This window comes from Macaca fascicularis, chromosome 4, assembly GCF_037993035.2.
Source record: "Macaca fascicularis isolate 582-1 chromosome 4, T2T-MFA8v1.1".
In the NCBI taxonomy this organism is placed as follows: Eukaryota; Metazoa; Chordata; class Mammalia; order Primates; family Cercopithecidae; genus Macaca; species Macaca fascicularis.
Window position 1 is genome coordinate 96255865 of NC_088378.1, and position 12960 is coordinate 96268824.

The 12960-nt window shown below is 34.6% G+C and overlaps 1 protein-coding gene across 9 annotated transcripts in view; it reads right to left on the reverse strand.

Annotated features, from left to right (window-relative positions):
- Nucleotides 1-12960, reverse strand: part of IRAK1BP1 (interleukin 1 receptor associated kinase 1 binding protein 1) — a 106441-nt gene that overhangs the window by 67627 nt on the left and 25854 nt on the right. For 4 of the 9 annotated variants that reach the window (XR_012433652.1, XM_005552507.5, XM_074037607.1 and 1 more), the window contains 2 exons: nucleotides 4466-4596; nucleotides 354-4361 (listed from right to left, as the gene is read on the reverse strand). The exons of the other annotated variants lie outside the window; for them this stretch is intronic. Coding sequence is in view for 3 of the 4 variants with exons in the window: in XM_005552507.5 (XP_005552564.1) it covers nucleotides 4091-4361; nucleotides 4466-4596 (402 nt within the window). In the remaining variant the exon portion in view is untranslated. Of the gene's footprint in view, nucleotides 1-353; nucleotides 4362-4465; nucleotides 4597-12960 lie in introns of those variants that run through there. 9 annotated transcript variants of the gene reach the window in all.

Consider the following 12960-nt stretch of genomic DNA (forward strand, 5'->3'; position numbering starts at 1 on the left):
CAACATAGCAAGACCTTATGGCTAATAAAAAATTAGCCAGGCCTGGTGGTGTGCATCTGATGTTTCAGCTACTTAAAAAGCTGAGGTGAGAGGATTTCTTGAGCCCAGGAGATTTGAGGCTGCAGTAAGCTATGATTGAGCTACTTGCACTCCATCCTGGGTGACAGAGCAGCAGTCGCAAACAACAACAACAACAACAACAAACTCAGTGATTTGGTTGCAAATACCATACGTGTTAATAGTAAATGTCTAAATGTTAGCTCAAACTAATTTATATAGGTCTTTTTTTGTTGGAATAAATAAAGAATTTGCTTTCATTTTGGAATGCAGATAATCATATATTAACTCCCACATTTGATCTCATAATTCATGCATTTATTTTAGTAGGCTATAAGAACTCCTCACTATTACATTCTTATCAACAAATCTGACAGAATTGAGATATCCCTAGCCCACATTCCTGAGAAGGAAAATTACAAAACAATAATTATAGGATATGAGGTACAGCATCTTGAGTTACAAATTATTTTTCTAAGTCCTATTTGTTTACATTGAACTCAAACTGACTGTCAAATAAGAATACTGCTAAAAGTACATTGTTACTATAAAAAAAGGAATTTTTAGTATGCAACTGAATGGAATCCTAAAATTCATTATGAATTATCAGTAATATATGAAATCTTATTTTAATAGCATTTCCTTTTAAAAAGGAGTTTAGAATATAGTGGGTCTGTTTCAAATACCCTATTTAGAATTTTATTTTGTCTTTTGGAAAATAGAAATTATAACTTTCCACTTTCTGGAAAGATTTTTTTTTTTAAGGGAGTTCAAAAGAAGGAAATTCTAACAAGATTAAGTTTAGGATAGGTTTATTCTAGTAGGCTTTGTGGCACAGGTCTCCCTAAGTAATTCATCATAAGAATCCAGTGTATGCCACATATCAAGAAATTAAATTGCTATCAACTGACAACTAAATTTGATACCCTTTAGTATACAGAATACTACACATAAGTCTTTCCAACCTTTGAAGGATTTCTTCCCTAAGATCTTCTATGGAAAGATGTAGGATTGTATACTTTACAGGATTTTTTTTTTTTTTCAGAAGCAACATCTTTAAAAGTTCCTGGATATTCTAAAAAGTGCCTGCTAACTTAAAAAAAATTGTCTTTAGGTATTTCATGCTAAGTTGAAAGCTTCTTTATCAAATATGATGAAACCAAATATAGCATGAACCCATAGCTAAAAGAAAAACTACCCATGTGATTAAATTTTTATTGAGAATGAACAATTTTTTTCTTGATGCATAGTCTCATTCTACTTTTCTGTACAACTGGATAGTAACTTTTGGTAATAAAAATTCAACATATGTTACATTGGTTTTCTGATAACTTTATTTTTAATATGGCTATTTAAAAATTCTTCCAAATGGAGGATTTGGAAAAGCCAACTTTTAACTGAGCCGACAATAATCAAACAATGCGGTTGATATATTTTGGCTACTACTTTCAGAGTGACTGCTATGTGCTAGCCATTGTTCTCATGATCATGTATTTATCAACTTTAATTCTTATAATGACGCTGCAAGGTAAGTACTATTAGTCTCTTTCATTTGTAAGGAAAAAGGAAGATTAAAGAGATTAAAGTAACTTGTCTTTTATCCAGCTAGTAAATTTTCCCAGCAAATATTTGAGAGCATACTTGGTATTGGCCTTGAGACTACCTCTGGGGCTGGGAACACAACTGTGAACAAGACAGACAAGATCCCCATTTTTAAGGAGCTTACAACTCCAGTTTGAATATAATGGTGTTGGACTCAAACTCTTCTTAGCTTCTACTCTTCCCCTACAGCAACACTCCAATAAGATGAATAAAATTGTTTCAGGACCACTTTAAAAAGTAGGTGAAGATGGACACTGTATACTGGAATATGTTGTAAGAAAGTAATGTTGGTATATAAACATCCAGATTTATCAATAGAAAAACGCTATGACCTAGATGTATAGAGAATGGAAAGCCTATGCTGCACAACAGATATGGCTTATGATTGCCTGTAGATAATATGTAATTCAACAGCAGTAACACATACTTGCTGTCAACTTTCAAATGGCCTTAAGAATCATTATTATCTCAGTGTTGGACCTTGCTCTGTCCAGCAAGGTAGTCACAAGCCATTTGCGGCTTTCAAGTACTTGAAATATGGCTAGTGTGACTGAGGAACTAAATTTTAAATTTTATTTAATTTTAACTAATTTAAAAACTGATACTTGATCCAGTTACAAGATTTTTTAGGCATGCTAGAACAACCTGGGTATGTGAATCTCTTTTTCTCAATTGTATATTTTAGGAAATTTAAATATGGATCAAATATTTCTGATGAAAATTTAGCATCTGAATTGAGATGTGCTATAATGTAAAAAAATACACTGCATTTTGAAGGCAAGATAAAACATAAATATCTCACTAATTAAAAAAATACTGATTACATGCTGAAATAATATTTTTGCTATATTTGGTTAAATAAAATCTTATTAAAATTAGTTTCAACCCTTTCTTTTTTAAAAAAGTTTTATTTTTAAAAATGTGTGTACAGGGCCAGGTGCGGTGGCTCATGCCTGTAATCCCAGCACTTTGGGAGGCTGAGGCGGGTGGATCACAAGGTCAAGAGTTCAAGACCAGCCTGGTCAACATGGTGAAACCCCATCTCACAAAAATTAGCCAGGCATGGTGGCATGTGCCTGTAATCCCAGCTACTCAGGAGGCTGAGGCAGGAGAATCCCTTGAACTAGGATGGTGGCGGTTGCAGTGAGCCGAGATCATACCACTGCACTCCAGCTTGGGTGACAGAGCAAGACTCCATCTCAAAAAAGAAAAATAAAAAACGTGTGTATTAGGAAATTTTAAATTACACGTATCATTTGCTTTGTATTTGTATCATTTTAAGGAGTCCTGTTGGAGTCTGATTCAAATATTAACTCTTTTATTTTTGGCATCAAAACATTTTCCCATTATACCTCATTATTCTTTTGTAAAAAGCTATGAATTATCTATCACTATTTCTATTCATGTTGTGAAGTTGTTAAGGTTGGGGTTATTGTCTGCATCAAATGGTTTCTGGTCCTAGTAAAGAAACTGTTAGATGTGAGATAGCCCTCAATAGACTTCACCTTCCTACACATATTGCTAGGTGTGGCTACCATGCAAGACCTTGACTGTACTATACCTGGGCCATTTCTCAGTATTGAGTTTTGAGTGAGCATCTGTAAGGGATAAGGCAAAGAGCAGGTTTGCATCTGTTCATGGATAAAAAGCAGTGAACCCTCCAAGCTCAGTATTCTTTACCTACAACTAAAGCCCACTGTATATGTAGCCATATTGTGTATGGCCATATCATTTTGCCCCCACGGGACTTGGGACAAGGGAAGCAATGAGAATGTGCTGATGCTTATACTCCTTGTTGTGCCATGAGTAACAGTCCTTTGTATCTGTCCAGGAATCTCATGTCTTCTGTTAGCATCCATGAAAAAGTAACAGAGTAACTACTTAGCTTCTAAGTAAAGTAAAACCAAATATCAGACCTGACAGGATACACTTAAAATTATGTATTTATACTCATTTTTAGTTGTGGAAAATTATTAGGTTTGATGGGATATAAGAATTCTTTTACATAAAAATTTTGTCTTACAATTTAAAAAGTTTAACTTATTGAAGCCTAGTTTTTACATAAAATTTGGTTTTATATAAAAATGTGGCTGAGAAAATGTTAGCTTAAATATCTTTAAAAATTATCAAATGCAAGGGTCAATATTTGTCCTTATAATAGAAATATTACACATGTGCTTGTATGAACTGTCAGTATATAAGTATATACATAAAACATTTATTTCCCAAGAGTGTTTTTCAGAGCAGTCTTTTAAAAATAGAAAGTGAATGTAAGTATTCTGTGGGACTATATTCAAAGATTTATAGATTTTGGAAAGAAATAGCTTATCTCCTATACAATATATATATATATTCAGGACAAAAGCAAACATTATAAAAAGTATAAAAATAGGTAAAAAGATACAAGTACAATAATAATTTGGTTGGAATTTCAAAGGTGCTTTTTTCTCTTCTCTTTCCCCTTTATCTCAAAAGTTATAAATACTTTTGAAGCAGCATGTATTGTTGCACTTTTGATTTTTTGTTGTACAGTTAACGAACTTGAGAGTCTGGATGACTGGTGATCATCTATTTGGCCTTCCCATTCTTTTGTTTCTTCTTCTTTGATTAGTAAAGGTTTTCCTAAGGTTTGGCCAACAAGGTTACAGACTTCTTGAGCTTTGCGCCACGCATTCTCAACAGCAACAAGACAGGCTTGCCGTCTTAGGAATTAAATGGAGAGATTATTAATATGACACTCAATGAAATGTAGCACTGGATAGTTTTGTTTAAAGAATATCTTAGTTAAAGATGTGCTTAAACTTACCGAAGATTCTCAACAGAACCTGGAGTATGATAGAACTGGGGTGGGCTGATGACAACAGAGCTATCTAGCTTTTCAACAAGAAAGTTACAAATATTTTGCATTTTTCCAAATTCAGTAAATGTAATGCAGACCTGTAAATGAAATGACACGATATTATTTTCATGTCTGATGTACTGTTTCAAGATTTTCTCTGCATCTAAGTAAAAAAGTATAGCCAGATGATGAGGTCATTATATAGTATGTAACAGATTTTTAAAAGTCTATTTGATACTTGTAACTGAATTATTTTGTTCTTTTTTTGCTTTTGAATTTTCAAATTTAATTAATATTGTCTTGAACATTAAAAAATTTATATTTTAAACCGGGGATTTTTAAATGAAATTGGAGGAGTTTCCCTTAAATCTTACTACTTGGCTAAATTTTAATCCTGATAACTCGACATGATTCCTTTGTCTGGTCAATGCCCTTAGCTTCCTGATTAGTAGTTATTATGTCATACGTCACTGCTGTCATTGAGAAATGTTTCTTCTTCCAATAGTTCTGTTCAGATCCATATGTGGAAGCTAATGTATTTCACTCTGTCTTCTGCCTTTAAATATGTGGAAGCAGTCCTTATATTTGGCAATACTTTAAAACTGGTCTGTAAACTCTTCAATGAAGAGAACTAAACCTTGTCTTTTTTTTTTTTTTTTTAAGAGAGACAAGATCTTGCTACGTTGCCCAGGCTGGAGTGCACTGGCACAATCATAGCTCACTGCAGCCTCAAACTCCTGGGTTCAAGCGATCCTCCTACCTCAGACTTCCAAGTAGGAAGGGCTACAGGCATGCACCACCATGCCCAGCTAATTAAAAACAATTTTTTTGTAGAGGTGGAGTCTCACTATGTTCCCCAAGCTGGTCTCAAACTCCTGGCCTCAAGCAATCCTCCCACCTCAGTGGTTGTAGGCATAAACCACCACACCCAGCCTAAACCTTTTGTTCTAAAGAACCCTTACACAATCTCAATATGCAAAACAAAAAGTACAGATATTAGAGAATAAGCTGGAGTAGCAAAGACAGATATAAGATAACCTCACCTTATACAATGCAGAACATCTGTCTTTAATCATATATATATACATATATATATATATATTTTTTTTAAGACAGGGTCTCTTTCTGTTTTCCTGGCTGGAGTGCAGTGGTGTGATCATGCGCTCACTGCAACCTCAACCCTCGGGTTCAGATGATCCTCCTGCCTCAGCCCCCTGAGTAGCTGGACTACAGGAAAGTGCCACCATACCTAGTGAATTCTATTACTTTTGAAAAAGGGATAGGACTTTGTAACCACCATAACAAAAATTTAGACCTGTTCCAACACCCCTAAAAATTATCTCGAGTAACTCCTTTATCAGTTCCTTCCCCAGTTCCTAAACCCTGGCAACTAACTGATACATTCTCCACTGTTAAAGATTTGCCTTTTTTAGAATGTCATATACATGGAAGCATATAGTCTGTAATCTTTGAGACTACTACTTTCATTTAGCATAATATATTTGCAATTCATCCACATCGTTGCATAATAGTTTTTGTTCCTTTTATGCTGAATAGTATTCGTTATATGATCTAATCACAGGTTTTTTTTTTTTTTTTTTCCATTTAGGTTGCTTCCAGTTTGGGGCTATTATAAATAAAGATGCTGCTTTTTCAAAGTAGTTCTAGATCCTTTGTATTTCCAAATATATTTTGTAATCAGTTTTTGTCAATTTCTATTTTTTGAAAAGCTGGCTGAGATTTTCATTAGGATTGTATAGATTAATTTAGGGAGAACTGATATCTGGAATAGTGAATCTTCCAAACCATGAACAAGAAATGTTTCTCCACTAATTTAGGTCCTCTTTAATTTCTCTCAGCAATGCTTTGCAGTGTTTAGCATACAGGTCTTTCACATCTTTATAACAGATTTATACCTATGTATTTTAAATTTTTTGATGCTTACTAGTTCTAATAGCTTTTTTGTAGATTCTGTCAGATTTTCTACAAAAATGGTCATGTTGTCCATGAATTAAGATAGTTTTACTTCTTCATTTCCACTCTGGATGTCTTTCATTCTTTTTCAAGCACAATGGTGAAAGAAGACATGAACGAAGACATCTTTGTCTTGTACCTGATTGTAGGCACAAAGCATTCAGTGTTTCACCATTAAGTATGACAGCTGTAGGTTTTCATGGATTCCTCTTATCAGTTTGAGGAAAATCTCTACTGTTCTTATTTTACTGATAATTTTTACTAGGAACAAATAAATAATAGATTTTGTTAAGTGCTTCTTCTGTATCTATTGAGAAGATCAGGTGATTTTTTTCAGTTTGTTAATACAGTGAATTAGATTGACCAATTTCTCAATGTTAACCAACTTGAGATACACAACACTTGGTCATTAAGTATTAATATTATTCTTTATACCTGCATGTAAAGGATACATGTGTGTGTGCAGTGTGTATGCGTGTATGTGTATAAATCATTAAATTTGGCTAAAATTTAGTTTATGATTTTTGCATATGTTTATGATGGATATTGGTCTGTAATTTTCTTTGCTTGTAGTGGTATTTTTCTGGTTATCTTCTGACCTCAAAGAATGAGCTAGGAAATATTTCTTCCTTTTCAGTTTTTCTGGAAGAATTTGTATAGAATTGGCATGATTTCTTCCTTACACACTTTCTAGTTTCCTTTTCAACTTCTTTTTTGACACATGGGTTACTGAAAAGTATGTTTTTAAAATTCAGCGTATTTGGGGGATTTTCCTGAGACCCTTCTATTAGTGGTTTTTAATTTAATTACACTGTGGTCAGTGAACTTTGTACGATTCAAATCTTTTTTTTTTTTTTGAGATGCAGTCTCGCTCAGTCGCCCCAGGCTGGAGTGCAATGCCATGGCATGATCTCGGCTCACTGCAACCTCTACCTCCCGGGTTCAAGTGATTCTCCCGTCTTAGCTTCCCGAGTAGCTGGGATTACAGGTGTGCATCACCATGCCCAGCTAATTTTTGTATTTCTGTACAGATGGGTTTTCACCATGTTAGCCAGGCTGGTCTTGACCTCAGGTGATCTGCCCACCTCGGCCTCCCAAACTGCTGGGATTACAGGTGTGAGCCATTGTGCCTGGCCAAATACTTGTATATGACACAGAATATGGTCTATGTCGGCAAATGTTCAATGTACACTTGAAAGGAATGTGTAGGCTGCTGTTTTTGGAGTGTTCTATATATGTCAAGCAGGTCAAATTGGTTGACAGTGTGATTCAAATCTGATATATTCTTACTGATTTTCTGTCTATGGTTTTATCAACTTGAAAAGGGGGGGTATTGAAATCTACAAAAACTGTAGACTTATTTCTTTGTAGTTCTATCATTTTTGCCTTAAGTATTTTGTAGCTTTATTATATGTATAAATATTTAGTGCTGTATGTCCTCTTGATTGACTTTTATCGTTATGAAATGACCGTCTTTATCTTTGAAAGTCTTTGCTCTGAAATCTACTTTGATTACTATAGCCACCCTAGCTTTCATTTATGTTAGCATGACATATCTTTCTCCATCCCATTAATTTTAAACGATACATGTCTTCATATTTAAAGTACACTTCTCTCAGGCAGCATGTAAGTGGAGTTAACTTTTTAAATACAACTGAAAATATCTGTATTTTAATGAAGGTATGTGGACCATTTACATTTAATGTGATTATTGATATGGTTAAATATAAACCTGTGGTCTTGTTATTTCACTTTTACTCATTTTCTGTTTTCTTTTTGATATTTTTATTATATTATTTCATAGCTTTCATTGACTTATTAGCTGTAACTCCATTATTTTAGTGTTTGCTTTGGATTTACAGAATACATTTTTAAGTTATTACAATCTACTGTCAAGAGCTAGAATACCATTTCACATACACCTTTATAACATTGTACTTCCATTCTTCCCTTCCTGACCTTTGTGCTATTGTTGTTATATATTTTATTTTTACATATGTTATAATCCCCATAGTTTATCATTATCATTTATTTAGTCTTTTTTTTTTTTTTTTTTTTTTGAGACAGAGTCTTGCCATGTTGCCCAGGCTGGAGTGCAGTGATGTGATCTCGGCTCACTGCAACCTCCGCCTCCTGGGTTTGAGCAATTCTCCTTCCTCAGCCTCCCAAGTACCTGGGCCTACAGGTGTGAGCCACCATGCCTGGCTAATTTTTGCACTTTTAGTAGAGACGGGGTTACGCCATGTTGGCCAGGCTGGTTTTGAACTCCTGACGTCAGGTGATCCACCTGCCTCGGCCTCCCAAAGTGCTGGGATTACAGACATGAGCCACTGCACCCAGTCTAGTCAGTTATCTTTTATATAAATATAGAGATTTCTAAAGAGATTTATATTAAGAAAAACCCACATAGTGTAAATTCCTATTTCTTTCTGGTATCATTCTTTCCTGCTTAAATGATGTCATTTAAATTTCTCAAAGAGTAGGTCTACAGGTAATGAATTCTTTCAGTTTACTGGAAAAGTCTTTGATTGGTCTTTGTTTTTGAGCACTACTTTTGCTGGATACATTAACAGAAACTCTTGGTTGAGATATATATATATATATATATATATATATATATACCTTTTAGTCGTTTAAAGATGTGGCACAACTGTCTCCTTGCTTGCACTGTTTTCAACAAGAAATCTGTTGTCTTATCTTTGTTCCTTTGTAGATAATATGTCTTTTTTCCCCTCCTCTGGCTGTTTTAAGATTTATCACTGGTTTTGAGCAATGTGATTATAATGTGTACTGGTGCATTTTTTTTTTTTTTTTTAAATTTATTGTGCTTACAGTTAGTTGAACTTTTTGACTCTGTAGGTTTATAATTCTCATCAAGTTTGGAGATTTTTGGGTCATAATTTTTCCAAGTATTTTTCTTGTCCCCCAATTTCCTCTGCATTGGGACTTCAATTATATGTATAACAGGCTATCTAACGTTGTCCTACGTTTTATTAACTCATTTTTATGTCTTTCTTTTCTGTGTTTCATTATGGATAGTTTTTATTGCTACATTTTCAGGTTCACTAAGCATGTCTTGTATAAGGTCTAATTTGCTGTTAATCCTATTGAGTGTATTCATTATCTCATACACTGTAGTTTTCATCTCTGGAAATTCAGTTTTTTTTTTTTTTAATATCTTGCACATCCCTCCTTAATTTCTGAGCATGTGAATTACAGTCAAAATAACTTTTAATGACTATGTCTTTTAATTCTAACATCTGTGTCACTCCTGAGTTGGTCTGATTTTTCTCCTTATTATGAGCTTTACTTCTCTGCTATTTTACAGACTGGAAATATAGGTAAACCAAATTAAGATAAAATTTCATAGAAATAAATGTAAAATCCCGTAGTTCACACTAAAATAGCAGTAACACAGTATAAGATGAAAGAAATATGATTTAAAGGTAGCACATGATAAAGACACTTTTATTGGTTATAATTATTATGACTATAAGCTGAATTGAGGGAACAATGTGAAGCAAATGCCAAAAAGTTAATTCAGTCTTACATGTGTTATTAGAAATAAATATTCTAGAATAAGGGAGATAATCAACTTTCTCTAGTTTGGACTGGCTAAATCATAAGCAGAACAATGTAGTTGTAGATGGTTTAGAATGAAACTGGCTAACTAAAGAAAGAGTTTGTTACATAAGAAATGGCCAAACAGGATTCTTACCCTGGAAAAGAAAAAAGTAGCATCAATATTAAAATGAACTTCAAGTATATATTTTAAGGAAGAAGTATTTACCTTGTTTTGTTTCTTCTTACAGAAGTACACTAACCTATGGCTACTAGTGAGACAATTTTGGCTTAATGTTCAAAGATTCTGTATTGATCAGATGTCTGAAATGGAATGAGTCTTATATATTCCTGCCTATATATGTATAAAATATTTCACAATAAAAATAAATATTTAAAAAAGATTGGATGGAATAATATATGGAAAATGCTTAACACATAGCAGGCACGCAAGGAAAAGGAGGGGGAAAGAAGAGGGAGAAAACTATATGAGAAGTTACACTACTACTTTTTCTACCTGATACACAGTATTGAATACCTATTATTTCCCAGGATTAAAAAATTCCTCTAGGCTGGGCACGGTGGCTCACGCCTGTAATCCCAACACTTTGGGAGGCAGAGGCAGGTGGATTGCCTGAGGCCAGGAGTTCGAGACAAGCCTGGCCAACATGGTGAAACCCTGTGTCTACTAAAAATACAAAAATTAGTCAGGTGTGGTGGCAGAGCCTGTAATCCCAGTTACTCTGGAGGCTGAGGCAGGATAATCACTTGAACCTGGGACACGGAGGCTGCAGTGAGACAAGATCACACCATTGCACTCCAGCCTGGGTGACAAGAGCGAGACTTCATCTCAAAAAAAAAAAAAAAAAAAAAAAAAAAAAAAAAAATCCTCTAAACACTAAGGTTATAACATGAAAACAATGTAAAAACTGGAAACAGTACTGGTATAGGAATCACAGAGTTAGGATTTTAATCCAACCCTCCTTCCCACCTCCAGTCATTTACCTACCATTAAAGTCATCACTTAGAAACTTTCTTTTAAAATTAAATCAACAGTCAGTGTTTGTATTATTATAATTGTTTACAGCTGAACAATATAGTGTACTATGATCGCATTTCTTTTCTTCTAGTCTTCATTGAACTCCTGGGAGTTAATAATCACTTCATTTTTATTTGTTTGCTTTCTTAGCTGTACATGTCCTTCAAACCCTCTGACAAGAGCTATAAAATTCAAATAAATAGGTCAAATTAATTGGGTAATCTATGAGTTCCTTTATTTTTTTCTTGGAGGCATTTTACTGAAGCCTTAGTCCTCCTGTCCCCTGAATCTGGGGATATTCCTTTGCCATTACCTGGGAACTCCTGTTTTTCTATTTCTTGGTTTACTTCCTCATGTATGGTAGGGAAATGTTTTGAGACCTTGTATGCAGGAGTGATGTTTCACATTTTTAACATCTTTAAGAGGGCATTAATCCATCAGATCCTGGCCAAATAAAGAACAGTGTGACAGTTCTGGTCAGCCCTGTCTGCTTGTCCTTGTATTACCTTCTCCTTTACTGTTTTTTGGATGGGTAAGGATTTCTAGATTAGACATTGTTTTCTCTCAGAATTGGAAGATGTTGCTGTCTTGCCTTTTAGTTACTAGCTTCCAGTGTTGACACTGAGAGGTCCAACTGCTGTTCAGATTTCTGACCCTTGGTTTGGAACTATTTTTCTTTCTCTAGAACTTTTGGGGTCCTTTTATTCCTGGGGTTCTAACATTTCCAGTACGCTTTGATGAGTTTGTTGTTGTTGTTGTTCATTGTGTTGGGCACCCACTGGGTCCACTGAATATGGAAATTCAAATCTTGCATTTTAGTACATTTTGGAGAAATTTTTTTGATTATTCTCTTTCACTCTGTGCTCTCTTTTTGGACTTTTTTTTTTTTTTAATTATACTTTAAGTTCTGGGATACATGTGCAGAACATGCACGTTTGTTACATACACATACCATGGTGGTTTGCTGCAACCATCAACCTGTCATCTACATTAGGTATTTCTCCTAATCCTATCCCTCCTCTAGCCCCCCACCCCCCTGACAGGCCCTGGTGTGTGATGTTCCCCTCCCTATGTCCATGTGTTCTCATTGTTCAACTCCTACTTATGAGTGAGAACATGCAGTGTTTGATTTCCTGTTCCTGTGTTAGTTTGCTGAGAATGATGGTTTCCAGCTTCAACCATGTCCCTGCAAAGAACGTGAATGCATCCCTTTTTATGGCTGCATAGTATTCCATGGTGTATATGTGCCACATTTTCTTTAACCAGTTTATCATTGATGGGCATTTGGGTTGGTTTCCAGTCTTTGCTATTGTAAATAGTGCCACAACAAACATACATGTGCATGTGTCTTTATAGTAGAATGATTTATAATCCTTCCGGTATATATCCAGTAATGAGATTGCTGGGTCAAATGGTATTTCAGGTTTTAGATCCTTGAGGAATTGCCAGACTGTCTTCCAAAATGGTTGAACTAATTTACCCACCTATCAACAGTGTAAAAGCGTTCCTATTTCTCCATAATCGCCATTCTAACTGGCATGAGATGGCATCTCACTGTGGTTTTGATTTGCATTTCTCTAATGACCAGTGATGATGAGCCTTTTTTAATGTTTGCTGGCCACATAAATGTCTTCTTTTGAGAAGTATCTGTTCATATCCTCCACCCACTTTTTGATTTTTTTTTTTTGTAAATTTGTTTAAGTTCCTTATAGATTCTGTATATTATCCCTTTGTCAGATGGATAGAATGCAAAATTTTTCTTCCATTCTGTAGGTTGCCTGTTCACTCTGATGATGGTTTCTTTTGCTGTGCAGAAGCTTTTCAGTTTAATTAGATCCCATATGTCAACTGTGGCTTTTGTTGCAATTGCTTTTGTTGTTTGAGTCAT